This window comes from Falco cherrug, chromosome 10 (genome assembly GCF_023634085.1).
Source record: "Falco cherrug isolate bFalChe1 chromosome 10, bFalChe1.pri, whole genome shotgun sequence".
NCBI classification, from domain to species: Eukaryota; Metazoa; Chordata; class Aves; order Falconiformes; family Falconidae; genus Falco; species Falco cherrug.
In genome coordinates this window covers 331,742-355,840 of record NC_073706.1, presented here as the reverse complement: position 1 = coordinate 355,840, position 24,099 = coordinate 331,742, and the positions used below count along the sequence as shown (strand labels likewise).

General features: G+C 51.5%; 2 protein-coding genes and 1 long non-coding RNA gene across 10 annotated transcripts in view; 1 reads left to right on the top strand and 2 right to left on the bottom strand.

Moving 5' to 3' along the window:
- Nucleotides 1-3,053, bottom strand: part of PHF20 (PHD finger protein 20) — a 71,944-nt gene extending 68,891 nt beyond the window's left edge. For 6 of the 8 annotated variants that reach the window (XM_055722402.1, XM_055722406.1, XM_055722407.1 and 3 more), the window contains exons 1-2: nucleotides 2,918-3,052; nucleotides 521-569 (exon numbers count right to left, since the gene is read on the bottom strand). The gene's annotated coding sequence lies outside the window, so the exon portion shown is untranslated. Of the gene's footprint in view, nucleotides 1-520; nucleotides 570-2,569 lie in introns of all 8 variants that reach the window. The other 2 variants (XR_008734180.1, XM_055722403.1) reach the window with 2 other exon arrangements.
- A 5,773-nt stretch (nucleotides 3,054-8,826) lies between these two features.
- The window catches only part of LOC102049862 (rho GTPase-activating protein 39-like), a 56,618-nt gene continuing 41,345 nt past the window's right edge, over nucleotides 8,827-24,099 (bottom strand). Inside the window, 7 exon segments of the mRNA XM_055722401.1 lie at nucleotides 8,827-11,444; nucleotides 11,881-12,050; nucleotides 12,616-12,707; nucleotides 13,589-13,788; nucleotides 15,266-15,339; nucleotides 21,531-21,620; nucleotides 23,004-23,550. Of these exon segments, the coding sequence (XP_055578376.1) occupies nucleotides 11,250-11,444; nucleotides 11,881-12,050; nucleotides 12,616-12,707; nucleotides 13,589-13,788; nucleotides 15,266-15,339; nucleotides 21,531-21,620; nucleotides 23,004-23,550 (1,368 nt within the window). The 3' untranslated portion in view covers nucleotides 8,827-11,249.
- On the top strand, nucleotides 16,568-20,678 carry LOC129736942 (uncharacterized). Its single transcript, XR_008734184.1, has 3 exons — nucleotides 16,568-16,699; nucleotides 18,978-19,048; nucleotides 20,549-20,678. It is a non-coding gene; the product is annotated as an uncharacterized LOC129736942 (long non-coding RNA).

The window sequence follows — 24,099 nt, the reverse complement described above, 5'->3', positions numbered from 1 at the left end:
GCAAGAAAAAAGCTCTTCAGTGCTAACTTCATACTGAAAAAAAACCACCCCACACAAAGCAGTAGTGCTTCCCTTCTTTCTTTTAATAGAGGCTACCTAGCTAAAGATACAGATGGAGACAGTTATACCTCTTTTTAACCAACTTCATAAACCTACCTAAAATGGAGTTCTTAAAAAAAGGCAAACTGCAGCTGGCTATATTGAAATAAGGCTGGCTGAAAGTTCTCAAGCCCAGTAAAACCACACAAAGGCATGTCACACAAAGGCATGTCAACAAACATGCCTCAAAAAGAAATAATTATATTCCAACATGCATTATTCTCTGCCACACAGATCTGCAGTCGGTCAACATGAACATACACACCCACATGTGCACTATCACTTAAACCTGGTGCTTGCATCCACAAGAAAAACCTGAAAAGCCACCAGTTCCAAAAGGTTTTTTGGAATCTATAGACCATGTAGCTATTGGTATTTTGACACAAGAATAAACCAAGAGTTCCAAGTTGCTATTTCTTACCTGAAAAAAATAAGTCTTCCTACAGGGAGCACAAGAAGTCAAAATAAACCTGTAGGGAAGCAAGGAACTTAAGTATGAAAATGATAAGGAACAAACTGAAACAAAAAAAGAAAGCAGCAGACTTGTTCAACTGTTGACTGAACTATTACAAGCACTTCACAAGACTTCTCAATATGCTGCACCAGTAAGTCCAAAGTATATGCAGGTTTTATTTTTTCATCAATTTAAAAAAACCACTGCGTCCACACAATTAGGCAACCATCAAGAATGGAGTTTAAATACTGATGACAACGACTTGCAAGGGCTGACCAGTAAATCCTCCCCCCTGCCTCACGTACATTCTTTAGCTTGGCTCACAACACTGTTGCACAAATGCTCACATCTGCGCAGGATGGTGCCATATGGGCAGAAACTACCAGACAAGTGGCAGGACAGCTTTCCTACAGCAACAGTGTCAGCTCCTGTCAAGGTCTAACAAATTACAGGTACAGACAATACGGAGCTTCTGGAGGCACAGTTACAAATAAAATATGCAGTTACAGAGTATTTCTCATCCCCTACAATTACACTGGGGATTGCACCCATCTTTCCTGACCAAGGGGGAGAATTTAGGTCAATATCATTGCCTAAGTTATGCAGGAACTACAGGAACAAAAGAAAGCACTTCTGAGAATTTATCCAATTAAAGGTAAGAATTAATTACATGCTTCTTACATTTCAGTCAAGGTAGCACTGTTATGAGCAATTACTATTCTAGCCTCATTCCCAATCTGACCTTAATTAATTACTCTCGATTACAGGCAAACAGATTTTACTCTCAGACTGTTCAAGCAGAACTGTATTTCCATTCAGGAGAGATCAACAATGTTATCAGCAAGAATGTAAACTAAACTCTTCCACAGGCTGACTTAGGTCAAACAATTGAGCATTCATCTAAGCCACCTTCAATGCCAGAACCATTTAAAAAGTCACACAAAAATTAAACAGAACTATACTATGAGCAATCTTCACTGCAAGTCTCCTCACTTGTTTTTTTTTTGGAAACTGGCCCTATGAAAGGATCTCTGCTCATTATACAGAAAATTAAACGAACCCAGGTCAAAAGCATTTCTGTTACAGAGCTGCTCAGTTACAAGTTTCTGTACAGATACATACAAAAGGTTACTTCAAGTCATTAGCATTGTTTTTAACATTTGGTTTTATCCTCCTGCTGCGTACAATACCAAGTTCTGTACAAAGAAAGACAACATTTATTTTTATTCAGGTTAAGATTCATCGACGTTCAGCTATCCCTCCTACTTTCAAGCATTTTGGCTAGAAACAATAACCCGAGATCACAGGAACACCTCTGGTACTAGGAAAGTTTTCAGTAAGAAGATATAACTGTTTCCCAAAACTGTACTGACACCCTGCTTCAGTTAACCAAGCCCTATCAACAGCCACAGCCTGCATGTCCATGCCAAACCGCCTGGTACAACAATCCATTCCAGGGCCAATGAGCCCTGTCTGAACCTAGGCCTGTCAGGAAAAAGAATATGGTGCCTCCCCATCCTATGCATTAAACCAGGTATGACACGAAGCAGCTTTCGGGTTAGTGCAACGATATACCGTTATTTCTGTTCCCTGAAGCCATCCTGAAGGGACAAAATGCAACGAGATGAGTCTGTGCTCCAGACTCTGTGGGACGCAGAAAGGCCTGAAGCCTCCAGCGGGCGAAACAGCCCACGGAAACCGCCCCGGGCCGCGGTGAACGCCCGCCCCACGCGAGGCTTCTGCCTGCTTCGCCACCCGGGACCGGCCCCGCACCGCTTCCTCCCGGCCGAAGGGCGAGGCGCCGACAACGGGACCGCGCCGCCGCTCGGGGCCCGCCAGGTGCCGCTCCCGGCCTGCGCCACCCCCACACCGCCGTCGCGCCCGCCCAACCCCGGCCGCCGCCAGCAGAGCCCCCGCGCTGCGGCCCGGGCTCCGGCCCCGGCGCCGCCGCAAGGTCACTCGGCCGCCCCCGCCGGCCGGGCCCTCGGCGCCTGCGCCCGGCCCGCACATACTCACCTGCCCGCGCCGGCCGCGCAGCTCCGCGGGCCGCCGGGCGCGGGCGGAGGCGCGGCGAGAGGGAGGGAAGGAGCGGGCGGCCGGCCGACGGCGCGGACCGGCGCACGGCCCCAGCTCCCCGGCCTCGGCGCGCCAGGCCGCGGCGAGGCGGGTGCGGCCCCCGCTCGGCGCCCCGGGCCGGCAGCGCGGGAGGCGCCGCCCTGCCCGGCCCTTTGTGCGCGGGGACGCGTGCCAGTCGCGCCGCGCCCGCCCGGCCTCCCTCCCCTCGCCTCGCCGCGCCACGCCGCGGGCCCGCAGCGCGGGGCAGGTTAGGCGGCCCGGCCCGCCCGGGCGCCGCCGCGCTCTTACCGAGGGATCTGTACGAGAAAAAGGGCTAGAACGGAGCCGAATGGCCCCAGGCCCCCCTACGCACCGAGCCCGACGCCAGCGACCGCGCAGGGCCACAAAATGGCCGCCTCGATGCGGCGCCGCCAGGGAGGGGCGGGTGGGGCGGAGCTGGCCCGGCCTCCGCGCGGCCGTGGGGCGCGCTCTCCCTGCGGGGGGCGGGGTCCGCGCGCTCCGGGCGCGAGGCGGGCCAGGCCGGTACCTCGCCGGCGCTGCCGCCCTCCCGTGGCGCCAGCCGCCCGCCGCGTCCCAGCGGCGCCGCGGCGGAGCCGCCCGGGGTGCTCGGCGCGATGGGCCGGGGGCCGCTGCCCGGAGCTGGGCGGCGGTCTCGGGAGAGGCCCGCGGGGCAGGCTCTGGCGGAGCGCTCTACGGGCGGCAGCGGGCGGGGTGCCAGGGCAGCGGGAGCCCCCGCAGTGGCGGCACACGGGCCAGCACCGCGCAGGGTGGTGCTGCGCCCCCCCGTCCCGCGCCGCCGCCTGCTCGGCCTCCTGTTCGCCCACTCGCTCCCCTGCCCGGGCGTCCGTTGCACCGGGCTGCACAGAGAACCCCCCCGCGGGCCCTCGGCAGCGCCGGCCCCACAAGGACCTGGGCCGCCCTTTGCAGATACGCGGCTGTATACGGGCAAGTAATGTTTCCAGTTTAATTTTTTTTTATTTTAGTTTATGCTAGGTTAAAGCCAAAACCAGATGGACACAGGGGAGCAAAAAAATCTTTGCAGGCTGAGGTTCTTAACGCCAAATGTTAGAGCATTTGTCACGGGGTGAATGAACGCTTCCAGTTCAGGTGGTTTTCCTGGGATAATCCATCATTTTCTGCTTAGACGCCACAGAACAGCAGATGCTTGTTGCCCGCCAGATTTCAGTATCAAAAGAGTAGCAGAAGCAGGGCTGGGGTGCTGCCAGGTCGCTGAGGAGGGCACAGCCCCCAGCGCAAGCACTTTTCTCCCCTCCCTGCTTCCCCATGAACAGCCAGGACTGCTGTCACTGCACACATCTGGCTGTTCCCCAACAGCAGCCTCAGCCCAGCGCCATGGACAGTCCAAAGGATGGCTTCAAGCAACGTGTGTGATAATGCTTCACTGGATGTGTACTGTGAATTTCTGGAAGCAGAGTGGCTTGCTGAAAACGGCGACAGGAAAAAAATTGTGGCAGAAAGTGTAGTTCTCAGTTTGGTTTTATTTTTTTAACCTGGAAATCCCACATGGGATTTAACCTTGCAGCTTTCTAGAAGAAAAAGAAAAAACTGCAGAAGGAATCAAAGCAATTAGGAAGTTTTGAGGGAAATAGGTATTTATTGGCTTTTTATCAAAACAACAGCATAGTGTTTGTGTATTGGTTTTTTTTTAAGAGCGCTGTATTTCATTCAGGAGTTTAAATTCATAATTTAAAAATTAAAAAAACCACAGAATCTGAGCAGATCTGTCATGAGAAGGCACATGTCAGAAACCACTTTGTTCTCCACAGAAATGTCTTGCTAGAACCCACTGGTTTTGCAATGTAGGAAGTGATCCTTTGTTCTGCTGTTCCCACTGAGAGTGCACAGCTTTTGGCAGTCCAAGGATGTGTCTGTGCCAGTTTGTGATGTTCCCCCCTGTGCACTGTCCAGGACTCCAGCGTCGGTATTTGATGTCAGCATCCATGGTTAACATTATCAGAAATCCTCAGACATTAGACATACCTGCCTGTTTTGGGTGACCACGGAGTGGCAGCCCTTCCCAGGGAATGCACTCCTGTGCTGGCGGCCACCATGAACACCAGTGCTGCCTCTGCCTCCTCTCGGCTGTGTCTCACACAGATCCTTGCCCCATCCAAGAGTTTCTGCTTGGCTCAGATGGATCAGTTGGGATCCAGTGTTTCCCCATGCATCAGGGAAAACATAAATGTGGACAAATTAAGCTTTGCAGCCCAGGAAGAATCTGCCTGCCTTCTCTGGAAAGCAATTGGGGTCTCGCCTGCAAAGCCTTTATTTATGTTCAGCGTAAGCAGTGCCATGAACACCACCTGGCTGGCTGTCAGGGAGTGGCAGGAGTCAGGTGCTGTGCTGAGGCACGTGAACTGGAGCCAAACTGGCAGTGGCACGGTGCAGGCCAGCGGTAAGTGAGAGCAGAGCACGCCCAGTGACAGTGACAAGCTGAGCATGCAAGTCCCACAGCAATGAGACAGGACTGAGGTCAAGGAAGGAAGCTGGTTGGTGGGTTGGGGTCAGGGTCCAGATCAGCACAGGAATGGCTGACCCAGCCTGGGCAGAGACCCAAGGTCAAGGGGCTGCTGTTAGGCAACGTTCCTGGGAAAGAGGAAGGAAGCTTCCAGTGAGGTGTCCTCCAGCTCTTTCCCTTCAAGGCCAGCTCTGCAACTGTGCTATCGAAGCCTTGAGTGCGGGCAGCCACTCTGCTGGCAATTCCCTTGCCTGCAGAGAGCCGGGCTTGTTGGCCAGCCTCTTGGTATCTCAACACAGACAATCAGGCACGTGGCAAGGGCAACACAGCTGGCCAGCTTTCTGCTTCCACTTTGGCACCAGAGGAACTGTGCTCAGAAAACACCTCTTGCATTGACTATAAAAGGAGGCCAACCCAGCACCAGCGACCGATCTGCAAGTCCAGCTCTGGCACTTGGCTGGAGTAGTCCCTTGTGGGAGACTCTCCCCTCCTCACTGACCAGCTGCCCAAGGGGCCAGCATGGCAGCTGGGAAGGGGCAGCTCTGTACACACAGGAGTTTATCTTCACCTGCACAAGGGCCTCTGCCAGCCACAGGCAGGGAGCCCCCACCTGCCTCTGCACAGCCCACCCAGGGTCACTGCCATCTGCACGACTGCAGCAGCTGGCTGCTCTGTTGCGCAGAGGTGGTGTGTTGTATAGTTCATCAGCCCTGGTGGGGATTAGGTGAGGGCCAGCACAGGTCAGGGGGATTTGTGGACTCGTCTGGGCATAGTCCCTGCCCTCTGCACCAAAGTATGTACAGCAGTCCAGGGATGAGTTGTCCATGTCCTGCTCTCCCCGCCATGCCTCACCATGCTCATACCAGCTCCTGCCAGAGCCTTACTGGAGGCCCCCACCAGTCTGGGTGACGTCCAGGCCTGGCCCCAAGGTACACATGACGGCAGGAGATAAGACTCACCAAGCCCATGTGCCCTTGTCACAACAGCACTCCGCATCTGGGAAGTTTCTACCTCAGGACAGTTTCTCACCTCTTCTTCACTGGCCAGAGCATCCAGAGAGGCTGAGAACTGGCTGCAGATCTCCAGGGAAGGATGTCCACCCTCAGCCTACGCCCTCGGTCAGGGCAGGCACAGCCCCATCCATGGCGCCATGTGAGCGAGACAGGCAAGCAAGCAGGCACTGCTGCATCCATGCACCGAGACTTCCGCCCCTGCCGATTCTGAGGCTGCAGCCCCCTCTGTCTCCTCCTCTTGGGGGCTGTCTGCCTGCGGGCAATAGAGACTCTGCTTCATAGGCCTTTCTGTGGTCCCTGGGGCCATAGGGTCTGGCTGTCCTGCATTCTTCTGAACAGTTATCCTGCCCTGAGAGTAGGGAGGTAGCACACACCACAGGGATGCTCCAGCCTTTTGTGCTGTACTGTTTGCAATTGCAGCACCTTCGTCTTCCCCAGCAGGCACCAAGGCTGGGTCATTTCAGGGGAAGCTGTACCTCACAGCTGGAACAATCCAATAGCTCACTGCCTTGAAAGAGGGGGCCCTGCTCCTCCTCCAAACCCTGCCGTCCACATCCCCCCCGCAACCCACTCGGTCTCACCTGTTGCTTGTGATCTGAATGAAGCAGCAGACCTGGCATAGACAGGATGGAGAAAATGGGGCCATGAGTGGAGACAAGCTGACGTAAGTCACTAGTTCTCCTTGGAGAATAGTAGTTTGTAAGACCAGCCCTGGGCTCGGGCTTGTGAATATCATCACAGATTTGGGCCCCGAATCCTGCCAGCCTCCAAGCCCAACTAGCTGAGGCTGCACAGTCCTCAAGTCCTCAGACACAAGCTCCCTTTACGGCACCAGTAAACACTAAATGCTTCAGACAAAGCAGGATGATTTTGACCGTGAGACAGGAGAAGCTCCAGGTAGAGAGGTAGAGGCCAGGGCAGTAGGAGCCCTTGGGAGATGCAGATTCAAACCTTTTTGGGCTGGGCAGAGTCTCCAGCTGATGCCTCTGTTTTGAAAGGAAAAGTCCGGCTGATGAGTGCCTCAGTACATCCCAAAAGTTTTCCTGCACAGCCACCTGGAAGCACCCAACTCCAGCGGGGTCTGTACATGGTCTACCTCACTCTGAACACCTGGGCTTTTCCCTGTCCTCTCTCAATTGTCTGAGATGGATCCCCAGCTGCCTGCACCCATGCCTAGTTCTCTCCACCATTAAAATGACTGACAAATGCAACAGGTCATCGGGAACCCTGAAAGCAGCAATGTTCAGCTGCTAAACCAGACTTCTCCATGGTTGTGCCACAGACAGTCAGTGGGTGTGCCGCAGCCCAAGCCCTGCTCTGCAGAGCCCCAGCTCAGCTCCACCAGCCTGTCCTGCTAAACCCACCAGTGCTTTGCAGAGCTCAAGCCAAACCCACGCTGGGGCAGCGTCAGGACAGGGATCCTCCCGTCTCCGCCTCCCTCTAGTGCTGCAGGGCTCCTGGCCCAGGCCTGCCTGTTCCTCTGGTCTCTGTCTTCCCACAGGGCCAATTTAGTGCAAAGCTCGACATGAGGATTAGGCAAAAAAACTACATGAGAATTAGGCTAAAAACTGGCCTCCAACTGCCCTGGATTTCTGGGGAGGTGGCACAGCTTCTGAGTGCTTCTGGTGGGCCAGGAGGAGGGAGACTTCTCACATTTGCAAGAGGAGAAACTGCCAGAAGCTTCTCTGCCAGGAGGGGTGGCCTCCTGGTCACCATGTCCTGTAAAACAACAAGCAGTTGCCAAAGCTGAGCCCTACCTTCCTCCATCTCAAGCTGAACCTAGACAGGTCCAAAATTCACCTGTGATTCCCCAACAGCTGCCAACCTCTTCAGGAGCTGGAGTGGAGTGTGGAGGCAGCTGAGGACATAGCACCTATCAGCTGCAACCAGCAACTGGGAGAATTGCTTTTACCATTTCTGTTTGCAGATTTCTAGGACACAATCGCAGAGATGGCAAAAGGCTCGCACCAGGCTCTGTGAAGAGAAGACAAAAAAACAGCGAGACACCCAGCAGCACCCGGAAGACCACCCACCACTGCAAGGGTGCCGGCCCCGTCAGGACACATTACACTTCCACTATCAGTGGCAAGTCTCCAGGCTGGAGGTGCCTCCTCCAGCACGGCTGAAGTGGCACAGCCAGCACTTGCACTGCAGCCCCACCGCAGTGTACAGCCAGTGCAAGTCTGGAGCACCAACACAGACTGCTCCCAGCTGCTCCTTGGAGCTAGGATGGAGAAAACATCAGAGAATCCTCCAGTCTGAACATAAAAATGTCCCGGGTAGGTCAGCCTGGCAGCCTGTCTAATCACATCTCCAACAGCAGACTACACAGGGGAAGCACGTGCGTGTGGGCACCTCCTGCAGTCCACTTGCAGCACCCACTGCTGCAAGGTAAGGGACATCAGCAGTGTCCCTCTCATCTTCTGACTGCCCATTTGTGGACCTATTGCCCACAAACTTCTCTGAAAGGCTCCAGAAGATCCAATGTAAACAAGTACTACCCTTTCTCTGGTTTAACCCATTCTTTTCCAAGTTTCATTGAGTGCCCCTTAGTAGCTGCCTAATTAAGAACAGCAGAACCAGCCCACGGTTTGGTTTCTAAGTGCTTACGTCACTGCCAATTCCCAAACATTACTCATGAATGCTAAAATCTGCAGCTCCAGGTGGACATGATCATGCTTCAGAAATTCACAAAAAAGACAAGAGACAACCATGCAGATTGTATTTATTATTATAACAGAGAAGAGGCTGCTTTACTGATTTGTATTTACAAATCTGTTGGCAAAGAAAATAATATCCAGTGTCATTTATTAGCCTATTTTACAGCCCTGGCAAGAAGCATTCATTTGCAATGGCAGCAAATGCCTATGGTTTGATTGACTGCTACCGCTAAGTGCAAGGAATAACCTAGATCACCTACGCAGTGGCTGGCTGCAGGTGAGGCACATGCATCTGCAGCCCAAAAAGGAGGGCAAACACCACACAGCTGCTCCAGCCCACGGCAGGGAAGAACACAGCATCCCAAGCCTGTTCAACAATTCAAACTTCAGTACAATGTGGCAGAGCTGGTAATGCTCTGTATCTACATTTCTGGGAAAGTAGCTCCACACCTGAAGTACAAATCGTTCAGTTCTTTAGAAGGCCAAACCAAGATGAATGGCTTCGAAGCACTGGGATGGCATGGGATGAGAGGGGATGGGTGGGTGAAACATTTTTGAAGGCATGTTTGACAGAGCCAATCCTGACATGGGAGCAAGAGTTAATGGGCCACTGGACCACAGAAGCATCTGGTACAAGGAGAGGAACCATGACCCCTGTTCACCTGGGCACAAACTGAACTACTGTGGAGTTCATCCAAGCAAACATGCGCCCTGGGAACCCCACTCATGCACATTAAGAGATCCAAGCAGCCAGCAGGCTTGGGGCACTCTCTGCATGTGGTGCCTTGTGCCCAAAATTTTGGTACAGATTCAGATGTCACTGCCAGGAAGGCTTGGGTCCCCACTGCAATCAAGAAAGGATGATCTCAGGTCCCCACTTTAAAGGGAAAGGGCTGCAGAAATGCAAATGCAACCTTGGATGCTACTGGCAGACTTAGCATTACATGAGTAATCCCAACATGCAGCTTTCAGCAGCAGCCCTGCCTCCAGCAGGGAAGACACTTCAAAGGAAGAGTACCACCAGGATGCCACAGAATTAGAATCTGCTGCTTGCTAAGGAACATGCAATAGAATCCAGAGGCTGCAGGGAAATCCAGGTGCTTCCTCTGAAAGACACTATCCTTGCTATGCCCTGCTTCTGGGGGCACACAGAAAGCCGCAGGGATTTACCAGCAGCAGTGAAAACGCTGAGCTGCCTACCTCACACCATCCCTATGCAGGCTCCATCACACCTCAGCCACTCAGACCTGCCTCTTGCCATTCTCTTCCCTTCCTTCCCAACCCCTCTGCAACTCTGGTGGGAATTTGGTGGGAACAGGTGCCACAGTTGACTCCAGGTCAACAGTCTTACCTGCTGGGGGACCTTCCAGCTACCTTTAGACCTGGGCTGAACCAGGAAGGTGGTCAAAATTGGTATTCAGTTCCCTGGCAGCGCAGTCTGAGAGGGATGTGGTACCAGCAAGGGGGGGTGCCAGAGCTGTGGAGGCTGCTCTGAGCAGCTGAGATGCTATTCAGGAAAGCTGGTGTCAGCTCACACTGCCTGTAGCAGAAGGATGCTGCAAGACCGCTAGGGTTACCCCTCCAGAGGATATGGCCCTCATTAGGAGGATGCCAAAGAGATTGTTTATCTGATTGTTGTCAGGTTCCAGCATAGGTGTGTGCTGGTTTAGCTCAGCAAAGGGCTGGTCCCACACACTAACCATCTGTGTGTCTCTGAAGCTGCCTAAAGGAGAAAGCGAGGTAGATGCTATGTAGATCTGGCCTACCAGGGCTCCCAGCTGTGGAATGTCTGCCTATCCAGCCACCAGTAGCAGAGGTTCAAACACCTCCACTCCCTGAGCTGCAATATGCTCCCACTGACCAGGGCAGTCCAAGGAACGACTCTGCCTCAGCGAACCCCCTGCACTTTCACACTCCTCTACCAACAGCATCATGGGGTGTCAGAACAATCCTCATGCCTCCAACCAACAGTCTGCAGAGGTGAACCAGGCTGGCTCCAGAGCAGTAGGATTATGCCCAGTAATAGGCAGCATCTCACCCATGACTAGCTCATGCTGCAACGCAGGAGTGATGTCCTCCGACCCAAAGCCAACTCTACCTCCAGAAGGGAGATGGAGAGTGTCAATGCATCAGGCAGAATTTCTCATCGACATCACAGCCCTTTCAATGAGCAACCAGTTCTGTGGCTCTGAGGAGGGCTGCCCCCCTCTGACTCACACTGGAAGGCCAGGAACCACTAAATCTGGCCTGGCATGTCCAAGGACTACCTGGTGCTGCTTGGAAGGCAGCCTGAGCCTTCCAAGAGTGTCTAGTCCTTGCCCTCCAGGTCATATGCTCGGAGATGCTCAGGGCCTAACCCAGGGTATGATAAACAACAAGGACAATGGAAGAAACCTAAGTGGAGGGGAGAATACTTTGGGCACTCAGCAACTCCCCAGAGCGGTGTTTTGGACTCCAGGGCCAGCAGCTCAAACCAGCCCTCTGATGAAGCTTGTGTCCAAGTGCACTATCAGCATGCGAAGAAAAGACATTTCTTTGCGTGTGTTCTCAAAGATAATGCGAGGGTCATCAGACTGGCAGCGCAGGCAATTGGGGGCCATCACCATGGCCAGGTTATTCACATCCATCTTCGTTCTGCCCACATTTGATGGCTGAGCAAAGATCTGCAGATAAGAAGATGACATTCAGCAGAAGCAGCAGAAAAGGGCAAGAGATTCCAAACACATGGCCTAAGAAGAGATGCAAGGAGAGCAGAGATGTGCCCTGCCTGAAGGTCAATACCCCAACGGCCACACATTCACAGAAGACCACCACTGTGCTCTGACATAGCCAGCAGTGTGGGAGCCTCAGCAGACAGGGAACAACTTGCTGATCTCAACCTCTGAGACTGGCCCCATGCTCTACAAGATCAGGAACATGGTTTATTTCTCCTATAAGGGACAAGGCCAGCAGACTGCCCTCCATCAATCCCACCTTAAATACACGTCAGAGATCCTAAAAACCTGCTGACTGCCCACCACAGCCTTCCCAGTAACCACGCCCCACGGGCTCCAGGCTCCTGTCTGGCAGCAGGGATGCAGGACTGTGGGGGCTGCCTACCTGCAGGAAGTGTATGAGGTAACACAGCACCAGCCTGTTGAGCTCCGGCAAAAGTTGCACTACAGCCACAGCAGCATCAGGGTTCTCGTAGTTGCTGATACACTCTTTGTAGAACTGCTGGGGGATCACAGGCTCCTCCAGCTCCCGATACCAAAGCTTGAGAAGAGAGGCTGGGCAGAAAGCAGGGTGCATGAGAACAGCTCTGGTGGCCTCCCCACCACCTTCAGAGGCAAAACTTGTCAGCAAGACTCAAGGTCTCAGGAAACAGAGGGCAGAGAAGGGATTCTGCACTCGTGCTGTTTCACCTTATTTCAGTCTTGGCTCTGAAATGCTCAGGCAGCCAAACTGGCCAGTTAGAGGGAAATGCTAGCTCTTACCTACCTGCTCCTCCAGGAAGCGGTTCTGAAGTTGCCTAAAGGAGAGGACAATGAGACCCTGGAGCTAGAGCACTGCTCCTAAATGACTCCAAGCTGCTCTGCATGCTGCTTAGCTTGCACAGCCTGACTGCGCCAGAGCCAGCTGGAGGCAAAGGTTCCCCCACTGCCCCCGGTGTTTTTCTATGGGCAGTATTTGGAAAGGCAGTGGAAATACACAGACTGAGAGCCCAGTTGGTGAAGACACCCTGTGTACGCATCCCCAAGCAGCAGCACACTTCCTGGGCGGCTCCTGTACCTTCCCCTCTGCACTGTACCCATGGCTGAGGCTGCAGCACACATGCCAGCCTCGTTCCCGTACCTGGGATGTTTGGATCACCAAGGCTGCTTGGGATTCTCCACTGATCCACCTGCAACTTCAATGCATTGACTTCATCTATGTCACCAGGTATCCTGCGAACAGAGATGCAGCAAAGATGCTTTAGAGAGCAAGGAGGGCAATGTGCCTGGCGTGGCAGCCGGTGGCTCTGAATCTGCTTCTGGGGCCCCAGGGAGAAGGGAACACACACCAGTGGTAGCTACAGAAGCAGATCCTCAAAGAACAGGTTGCCTGTTTTTAGACACAGCTTTAAAGTGAGGGGTAGAAGAAACACTTGTCTCCTTCCCACTAGCTCAGGCATCAACTATCGTTCTGTCCTCAGAAGTGATTATTTTCTGTAACTAGGCCTCTCTGCAGCATGTTCAGTCCAAAGATAAGAAGCATCTCTGACTAAACATACCAAGATATTAGAAACCCTTTCAAGGCAAAGTTGAATCTTTTGCTAGCTACTTTAAATCAAGTTTAGCTACCTAGCACAAATCTAAATTAAAAAAAAAAAAACAAACCCAAAACCCAAACAAAAAAACCCAACACCAAACCAGGATCCCCTACGTTCACCATACAGATTCTATGTGTCTCTCAGCTCCTCATGTCTGGTCCATCATCAAGGCTGATGTGCTGCATTTGATGAGTGGCTCTGCCAGGGACCCAAGAGCTTATCTCTTCCTCACAACTACCAGCATTGAAGTTGGTGAAAGTTCAGTGCCTTGCCCGTGTACATGCTCTCCTAAATAGTTCAAGTCACATCTATGCTGTCCCCTCTGTACTAATGTATGCAAATGGCTAATGCTACTTTAAGAGGTGATTCCTGAACATGGGAAAGGTGGTTTTTTTGTCCAATCTGTGTCAGAGTGCTATTCTCAGGGAAGAGGAAGCATGTGGAGGCCAGTATTTGCTTGGTTTTGAGAACTGACATGTGGGTGGCTCAAAAATAATACAGTGCCCAAAAGCTCACCTGAAAATCCCTTCCGTCTGTTCTCCTCCCAGAGCCAGGACCTGCTGTGATAGCTGCGTCTGCACCCAGGGCAGCTTGTTACCCGGGTACATGTCCTGCTGCCGTAGCATGATTTCCTCCAGGGAGCTGCCGAAGAGTGATGGAGTCACGATGGCATTCCTGGCATGTGTTATCTCTTCCACTGTTGGTTTACGGAGGCCCTGAGGACAGAGGAGAGCTCAGTGCACCTGTGGCACAGCCAGCCCACAGAGAAACAGTGACCTAGGGACAGTGGTTGTGAGTGGCCAGGATGGAGAGGACCACCCATGTATGTGGACACCTTTCTGGCCTCCTGGCAGCATGGTTCTCTCTCTGCAGCCTCTACCTCCTAAAATCAGGGGAGGGTCAACTCATCAGGCCCAAGAGGAGTGGAGAAGCTGCTGCCTGTTGGCAGAATACTGTTCTGGAGAGTTTGGGCTGTCTCTGCAGGGATTCTGTTGCTGTTTTGCACACTGCACAACTCCAGCTGTAGCTCTACCTGCTGGCGTGGCAGGTGGAAGAATGGAGCCCAGCCTGCCCCTGGCCATAGTGAGGTCAGCACATGTACGCCAGCCCAGCACTGGGTGACCACTTGCCGACAGCTGAAAAACAGCCCTTTGGAGAAGGGAATTCCAGGTATGTCCAACTCCAGGGAAAGCTTTGTTCTTAGAGGTGCAAAAGCTCGCTAGAAAGCCGATGCTGGGGCCTGTTGCTTCTGAAAGACACTGACACTCGAAAGGGGCTTTGAATCTCTCCTGGCAGAGATTCAGAGAAATGCAGAGTGCTGCCAGCGGGGCACCAGGCTACCCACTGCAGTGGCTACTTGGCAATGACTCTGCATCCAAGCAAGAGACGCAACAGGGCCAAGCTCCCACCAGCCCCTTGGAGAGCGGCAGCTGCCAGGGCCGCAGCTGCGTGCAATGAGTGTCCAGAGGTTTCCTGTCCCATCCCTGCAGGGATGCCAGGGGCCTTCACCCCTCCTGAGGTATTTTAGCTATCTGCTTGCTGTACATGGAATCGAGATGGCAGGGAGGCCTCAGAGGGATTTGCAGAAATAAAAGATGACCGGATCTGGCTTGAAGACCCAGGATGAGGTCTAGGACAGGCTGAGACCACCTGCCAGCTTTCACAGCTCCATGCAGAGGAAAAGGGAAGAGGGGGTTTTCCAGATAATGCAGAGCACCGAGGCTCCCCTCCATGCCAGCCACCTCCACTGTGTGATTTTCTGAAGTGGGAACTCTGCAGTAAATCAGCTGCAAGACCTGGCCCATCCAAGCTCTCAATGGCAGAGAGAGATTCTTCCCTCACCTGAAGAAACCAAATGATGGGCATCCCCTGCACCAACAGCTCCTCTTACCCTGGAAACAAGTAAACATCAGGTTTGTCCCCCACGTCCCCAAGGCCAGGAAGCACACAGCCACGCAGCTGCCAGCGTGGCCTGCGTTGCTGTCTGCCAGGATGGTGGGACCTGGGCAGCAACCTTCTCCCACAGGTTCATGGAGAGATAAGCCCTGAGCAAGCCTCCACCGCTCACTCTATCTGCCATTCCCATCACTGAATCAGTGGTGAATTCCCAGAGCCACAGGACTGACTGCTCTGGGGTCTGGGAAGCAGACTGCCACACAGTCCACAGGCCCTGGAGCTGGGGCAGCTGCTCACCTTTTTGCCTCCGGTGACAGCTACTTTCTGGAGCTTCCGGTAGCAGTATTTAGCATAGGTGCTGATGGGCAGGCCTGGTGGGAAGGAGAAACAAGTGGTCAGCCCACAGCACTGCGCACCCACCACACCAGAGCCCTTCAGAGAGCACCAGTGCAGCAGTTCAGCATAAACAGCCACCCCTTTCTGCACAGCCTGTTGTGCGGGCAGGGCAGAGATTGTCAAAACCTCACACCAAATGCCCTGCAGTCCCATGGCAGGCAGCATCAGTGCAAGCTGGTGCTTAGGGTTGGAGGGATTAGTCTTCTAAGTCAAGGCTCACAGCTCTGCACCTCCCAGCCCCGCTCCTGCAGATCTCCACCTCTTGCACTGGCAGCCTGACCCTGTCCTGACTCAATGCAAGGCACATGCTCGACACTCACAGCCCGGGCGTGCATGCAAAAGCGAGTTCTTGCTCCCAGCATCATGGCTGGAGTTACATGGCTCCCAGACACAGGGCTGGGTATTTACATATTGCCACATCTCAGCTAAGGAGCATGCAGAGCCAGCCTCCTGCCAGGAAAGATTTCAAAGCATTTTAAACAAATTGCTTATGATTCAAGAACTGCAGTCCTGGGCTAGTGAAAGAGACAGCAGCACAGAAAGGTGTGTGGGGCTGAAGAGGCAGCACCAGCAGTGAGCTCAGGATGCAAGGCAAGGCGTGGGGAGATGGCAGGGTCTCTCTCGTCTTCTCAAAGCCTTGCAGACTTCCTCACACTTCTGCCTGCAGCCTCCTAACCTTCTACTGTGAGGCTTGGGCATGCTCTGCAATATGATGAAAATCAGACACAACAGAACTTGGGAACTTTACTGCAAAAGCTGCAGCCCTCTGCAAGAATGGCTGCTCCGGTTGCGTTTGGTTCAGTGAACTCTGAGGATGAGCAGAGCCAGGATTCACAGAGCTAATCCCCCTGTGACACCAAGAGAAATGTTTGCACCGATTGCTGGGAGAGTTTTCCCAAAACCATTGGCCTTTTGTTCTTTTTTGAGTCAAGTCCAAATTACTTGCTGAAAGCAGTGAATAGATCTGCCTTATTTGATTCCCTGCCAGGCTCAAAGCTTGCAGCAGAGTTCAAAATACTTGTGGCTTTTAAAAATCTACATTCCGGTCAGATGCTGTGTGTTTCAGATCAGCCTTTCACACACCCTACAGCTTAGGTAAGCTGGTCAGGAGCCTGGAGTTCTTCAAATCCTCTCAATGCACAGGGAGGACAAGCTCTTCCCAAGCAGAACTACAAGTCACAAAGGTGACAGATGTGCTTTACCTGTTCTCCTCTCATCCTGCAGACAAACCACAGTCCTTGGCTCCCCACAACGGAACAAGCACCCCCACTTCAATCAATCTGCTTGACAGCTGGAGCGAGGCCTCTCCGTAACAGTGGAGCAATGCCAAAGGAGGTACAACAGCATCCCCCACTCCCGCAGACAATGGGAACGAAAGTTAGTTTTAAGAATTTCTCTCTTGGGAACATCTAAAGCAAAATATTCCCCGTATGCAAAAATCCTGCTAATCCCAGGCATTATTTATACTGGAAATGTTTAAGGATTAAAGAAAACAAAACCAGTCAGCTGCTTGGTGATGCTTCCCTATTCCAGGTTAAGGCTTCTGTTGTTAAAATGCGCAGACACACCTACACGCCCCACTGCAAAGTGGCATCCACTTCACAAAGGAGGGAATGGGGAAAAGACTGGACTGTGGCTCTGCATCACAACAATTACGCAGGAAGCAGCACATTCAAAACTAGTAATAGGAAATGCTTTTTCACACTGTAATTAGACCATGAAACTCATAATCACCCTAAGAGTTTAACGAGGTTTGCAAAGAAATTGGTTGCATTGAAGAGCCTGCACGGCTGATGCATGGGCAACAGCCAGACATGTTTGCCTGAAGCCTGTTTTGTACTTTCCCAGAAAGTTCTCTGATCCTGGGAAACACCTAAAACCTGCATCATGCACAGTCTGCAGCGAGGCATCCTGCTCCCAGCGACAACCAAGCTGTAGCCTCCGACCCACAGGAGACTGCTGGGGCCATGCGTGGAGCTGACCAAATTTCAGGCAAATAAACTGAAAACTAAACTTGCCCCATATGCAAGGGGCTGGACTGATTACTGCCCATGGACCTGAATCACCAAAAAAGTAGAAGGAGCCCTGAGGAATGGGGTGACTGGCACACTGCCACAGCGGGCAAAGAACAAATGGCTCCCACAGGGGCTCACACCTTAAACGCACAGCGTGCAGCCTCCCTGCTATGCAGTGGAAGTCACCTGCCCGAGCACCAGCGCTCCCGGCTCCCAGGGCACATGCCGAGTGAGATGGGTGAAGGAGATGTGGAGAAGCTGGGAGGCAACCAGTGAGCTGCAGAGAGAAACACGAGGGAGAGGCAGAATTTAGCTTTAGCCTCCACTCTTCGAAACCAGCGACCGAGTCAACCATCTGGCTGCTTTTAAAATGCTCAGCTAGAGACTGGCTCCTGGCATTTAGCTTACTGTGCATTGTCAGTTCTCCTAAGAAGTGGGCCAGGTACTCCCTCTGCTCCTCAGCTCACACCCTTTGGTGCAGGAACGAGCAGCTCTGCCTACATGGGTTGGAAAGGGCTAATACTAAAGGCAATTCCACTTCTCTGAGCACATCATGGATCTGTGAAATCCAAGTTGACCTGTTATTTCCTGTGGTACCACAGTAGCCCCAGGAGCTTGGGAACAGAAGACTACTAAAAAACCACACAGTGAAAAATAGTTTGCAAAGGAAAATATTTTTCCATATGCTGGCCTAGAAACACATGTGAAGAGCTTCTTAAAGAACCTCTCCTTTTATAACAAGTTAAAATCCAGGCAGGGCACATGCAAGAACATACTGGAACACTCTCCTGCCAAAAAATGCCTTAAAAAATGCAGCAAACAATGTGGATTCAGGACCTAGCCACGGGACACATACTTCAGTACAGCTGTAGCTGCCGTCTCGGTATTTCTCAGATCTAACGTGGCCTCTCACTGGCATCAGCCTGGCATAGTGCAGGCTCTCAGACTGGGGGCCCATCTTGCTGTGCTCTTCCCCACAGGGGTAGGCACCTCCTGAACAGCTCAGCTGGGCTTTGCACCAGTGCCGCTCTCCTGGCTTTGATCTGCCCAAGCATCCCCATTTTACTGCACTGGTTTGGCCCCTCTTCCTACACCACCAGTGCATTCTTCTCCATCCCAAATTCTGCTCCATCACCACTCCCTATGTGGGAAATGCTGTGCTTTGTCAGCCTGAAGGGCCTTATGAGTCACCAGCCTGCATCTGCCACCAGGAGGATAAGAAACAGAAATAATGTTTCAAAAATTAATATTGCCTTGTGAAAATCTCCTGGCTAACAGCAGGTGGGAGATACCCCGAGGCAGTGCTGCACCTGGACCATTAACTATCAACTGACAGACCTCCCTTCTTTGAATTGTCCCATTTCCTCCTAAACCTGTTTATGCTCCTAATTTGCACAACAGCTTGCTTTGCTGACTCTTAATGATTTATTTTGTGCTTCAGGACAGAGCGCTCTTAAGCCTGCTGCCCACAACAAAACGGGGCAGTTTCCTGTTTTGCTGAGATAAATGACGAGAAATTTTCTTCATCTTGCTTTCCCCACAGATGACCTGCCATTTGTTTCAACCCACTGACCTTCTCCCCCTCTTCTCTCCTCCAGGTCGAGCTCCTGTGAGGCTTCCCCTACCACATCCATCAGCCCTGGAGAGACCACTGTGCGGAGCGGGCACAGTATGACTACAGCCAAGTGTTAATTTGCTCTCTGTCTCTTTTCTACAAGCTTCTAACCCTGTTTTCTAACTGCTTCCCAGCACCATGTATACATTTCTGGAAATTCATATATGGGCTGCAAAATGTCTTTTTTTCCTTGAATCAGCTACGTAGCAGCCTGATGCTGCATGTGCAGTTAGGGACATCTCCCCCATGTCCAATACTTTGCTTTTGTTGACACAACGTTCTCTGCTGCTTGATTGCTCAGTTACTCACCCTTGCAAGATCCCTCTGCACCTTTAGTTTTTATAATCCTGAATAGTTTTGTACCAACACTGAGCTGCCAGCTCATTATTTGCTTCCTCGTATAGACCCATAGCCCTGCTTACATTCCTGGAGGATCAACAGACAATCCTCCTTCTGAAAACACATCATTTATTTCTACCTGCTATTCTTCTGCCTTTCAGTGGGTTATTGATCCATGGAAAGATCTCGCACCACCTTCACATTTCATTTACTTGCAGAGAATTACACTAGAAAACAAAGATTAAGCATGGGAAACTTCAAAATTATTTCTTTGGGTGCATGTCAGATGGTAAATGTTTACTCACGCAAGTGTTTTTTTTACAAGCCTCTGCACTTAAGGATGTCTCTGTGTGTCTGCTAAATTACTGCTACAGCCATAAACATCCAAGTATTTCAGAGCTAATAATGAACTTCTCACAACAGCTCTGCAACGTCAGAGAGCTGCATCCTACTCACCCCTCACACATCTGGCAAGCGGGGCTGCTGGAGCAGATATAGGTATCCCGAGGGAAAGCTGGACGGTTCCTGCCAGCTGCAGAAAGAACCTGGCATGCTCCTGCGGGACCTCCCCTTACTTCAGGTGCAGCTCTGAGGTCAGGCCCCAGAAAAAACCCTCAGTGTTATCGGTCACTTGTGAAAAAGCTGGTTTAAGTGACCTGCTAGCCCTCCTGCCTCCTTTGCTGTGCCCCTTGCCATCTTTGCAGAAGCCAGCAGGAGCCTGCAAACCAGCTCATTTATTCTAAAGCCCACATTCACTGCCAGTTCACTGTCTTCTGTGTGCCAGAAAGCAGACACAGTCCAAGAAAGGGAACAGTGTGTGACCTGTCACCAGAGCCCCAGCCGAGGCCACACAGGCACTTCTGACTTTCGTTCTGGAAACTTTATGAAGTTATCGTGGTGCACTTTCATATACCTATACATAATTAATTTAAAACTTACTTTTAGGTAAAAACTACCTCTGTCTTCCTAAGCACAACTCCAGCACATGCAATACAGACAAGCAATTGCACAAAAGAACCTGCTCAGCCCACAGACAGAGCATGCCCTGCACAGAGCAATCTCCAGGGAGTTGTCCCATAAAGAGCTCAAAGTCCCTGTAAGTACATGCAAAATGACTTTTCAAAGGCTCAGAATGAGCTGAACTCTCCTGGGCCTGAACAAGAAAGCAAAAAGACATAACCCTATCACAAATATAATCCCTCTGTGCAATTTCAGGTCTCTGCTCTGAATGCCACTGGAGACAGAGAAGCAAAAGACACTTTTATTGGAGGGGCTGCAACCAAAGGGCCTCCTCAGTCACTTCCCAGGCTTGCAGCTGCCTCAGAGGAGCAGTGACACAAGGAAGGCACTGCAGGACAGCAAAGCTGTAGTGTCCGTGTTTCACACACCTGCCTGCTGGCATCAGGTAAGGGTAAGCAATGCAGGAAGCTGGACTCCAGCTCTCCCAGATTAAAAACACCAAGGCCACATGATGTAAACTGCTGCTTGACATGAATTCACAGGGTTGGCTCAAGCTTCCTGAAAGCAATATTAAAAAAAAAATTGAATGGACTTTGTCTAGCAAGACTTTAGCCAGATAAAGTATTATTCTGCAGCCAGCAGTTAAAACCTGAGGCTGGAGGAATATGTGAGCTCTTGTTCATTCAGCAGAGATGCTATTGCAAGCCCTGGACTGCAGAGTCCAGGAAGTGTGGACATGGGGAAGCCAATACCGGACAGAAAAAGGCAGTATTCTTTGCCAGATATCAGTGTCCTCCCTGAAGGTCCTCAGGCTGGGTGGTGATTTACACAATCCACCACTACAAGTGAGACATGTTCTTTTCAGCGGGCTGGCTTGTATGGCTTTTAGCACTGTAACATGCTATAGGAAACTCCATGGCATACACAGACCAGTTGAATTACAGTTCCAGGTCTGCATTCAAATTAAAATCCCTTTTCTCACACAATTGTGAGTGAAAGGGGTCCTCCCCTGCTACCACACTGCTACCTGTCCCATGTGCTGCCCAGCTACCACTCATACTGCTCACCTATGCCCTGGTCAAACCTCTCACACCAGCTACCTGCAGTAAAGTTTCCCAAATCTAAGTATATGCAGTTAAAGAAACAGTCTGATTTTCAGTGGAGCTCAGCATCCCTGCCTGTCTGCTGTCACTGCAGTCCTCCCTCTTAGCTCCCTGCATGCTCTGCCTCCCCTTACCTTCATCCTCGGTGTTTTGTTTCCTCTTTTTCCTGGATTTTGAGTTCTTCTTGTTTTTCAGATCCACAAGCTCCTTGATGCGCTGGGCAACTGAAAATTCAGAAGAGGCTTTGGATTAATAATGTGAAATAATAAAATGCCAAAGCCCAGAACTGCCCTTAGACACGGTAGCCAGCCTAACTCCAGCACAAGGAGGTCTGCTAGGGGAAAGGTCCTGTACCACAGCCAGCTCCAAACGCACACAAATGAGGGGCCCCAGAACACCACCCAAGTTCTCCAAAAGGCAAAATAGCTGAGAAGGGGTGTATATATAAGCAAGCTTATACCTAAATAAACTTAACTGTCTAAACACCAGCAGAAGGAACAACCCACTCAAATAGTTCAGATTACTGCTTCTTGCTGCCTGGACCCTGGTGCTGGCAGTGTGATTTTTCGCTCCTGGGCCAAGTGTAGCTGGAGGGAAGTGTTTTGGGAAGAAGGGAAAAGGGTTTAGGATCCTCATGAAAACCTAAACCAGTGCTACCCATTCAGCAGTTCAGAGAAGGAACCCCACCTTAAGGCTACAAGCATGAAACCAGAAAGCAAAGGTTGGCATTGCCCCACTGCTGCCCCTAGGACCCACCTCCACTGCCACACTCACCAGCAAGGGCAGAACTAGCAGAGCAGGCAGAACCTGCCCTGGAGATCTGAGGGGACTTTAACCTGCATTTGAAGCCCCAAGTGGAAATAGATGCTCTGGTTTCTCACCTGAGACGGGACAAGACACAGGGTCCACTGTTGAAACAGTGACAAATAAGCCAATAAATACCCTCCAGACTGGCACCTGGCTTTTTTTTTTTTTTTTTTTCTTCTTCTTGTTTTTCCCCCCCCCAGGGTGCTATAGCAATTTACGATTGAGCTAATAACTGAATATATGCTGGGCTGGTCCCCAAAGCTTCTGAAAGGCAGATAAATTGCACCTGTTTACAACAAAAGCCAGCATCCTTCAGGATCCCCAACTATTTGCCAAGCCAAGATCTGTTTGTAATGTTTGCAATGGCTCCCTAAAAAAATTTATATTAACATTCATCTCTCCGTTTTTTTTTTTTGGTTTTTTTTTTTGCCTGCTTTAAGGAACCTTGAGGTAAATCATGTCTTTGGAGAACCCAAAGAAACTCTGCCCATGGCAGGTCCAAATAAGCTCTTTTCAGTGCTGATCCTGCCATACTAACTGGCGAGATGAGCACAGTCTAGGGCTTGCATTTCTTTGCCAGACACAAGTGAGAACCACAGGGACATGAGCTGGTGGCAGCTTCATCCCACCAAGGAAGGATGAACTTGCCCAGCACATGATGCTCTCGCCCAACACATGGAAACGACAGCACTGGCTGGTGACTGACTACCTGTAGTCTTAAAAACCAGACAACTCTGAGTAAGTGGCACAACCTGCCAGAATGCTGCTGGGGACGGAGTCCGCGTGCACGAGGCACTTACTGTTTTCATCACTGTCAAGGTGGCGATAAATGTAACCTTCCAGGTAAGACTGAAATTTGGGTGATGGGGAGAAAAAGGCCAAACTTATGGCCATCAGTTCCCAGCCCCATGCCAGACTTCGGTAGCATGTATTATCTGTTGTCTGCCGGATCAATTGTATGTAGAGTTCATCCCGTAAACCTTGCATGCTCCAGCACTTGGTGACTGTGACCAATGCCACATGATTGCGGTCCATGCGAGTCTGACGATCTCCCATGTAGCTCTGTACCAGTTTGAACATCTCACATGCCTCTTTTTTGATGGTGTGGTTGCTAGTGATAAGCATTGGCTTTTTGATAGAGCCACCATTCCAGGACAGCATGTTGGAGATAGAGATCCTTCGGCGGAAGATTCCCTGCGTGTGCATGTTCAGGTTTTTAGAAGCCCAGTCTGCCATGCTGCTCTGAGATATGGGCTTCCGTAGAGTATTGTAAGGGAAATTATATCCTACACAGCCACCAGGCTGGCCACTGCTCTCCTGCTTGGGGTCCAATTCTATTGTCCTGGGCTGCAATGGAGAACAGACATGTTAAAAGCAACTTAGATGACCCCTTACTCTGCCAGGAAAATTATCAGCGGTGAGTCATAAAGCTACCAGCAACTGCAAAGCATTGAATCTGTACAAAACATGACTTTGTACGAATTGGTGTCTGACATCTGTAGTTCTGCAAGAGCCTGGCTGGCACAGCTGTACACTGGTGCTGTCCCTGAGGGAAGCACTGGGACATGGAGTAACAGGCCTGATTGTCCAGCTTGTCCCAGAGCTCCAGAGGACAGCCCAAGCAGGAGCTGGGCTAACTCCCAGAAAAGCACTACAGCTCTGTGGCACCAAGGAGCCACAGGTTTCTCCTCACTCTTTACCTCTCAGTTTCTGTGGAGCCACAGGAGCCCAGGAGGTGGGCAGGGAACACCAGGAGGTGGTAAGAGACTAGACAGCCACAGCACTATTAGCACTGTTTTCCTCTCACCTTTACCCTTTGTGGCCGCTACAATCCCATAGATGGTTCCTGCCTTTACTATTTTCCCAAGTTCTAGCAAGAAAAAAACCAAGAAAGAC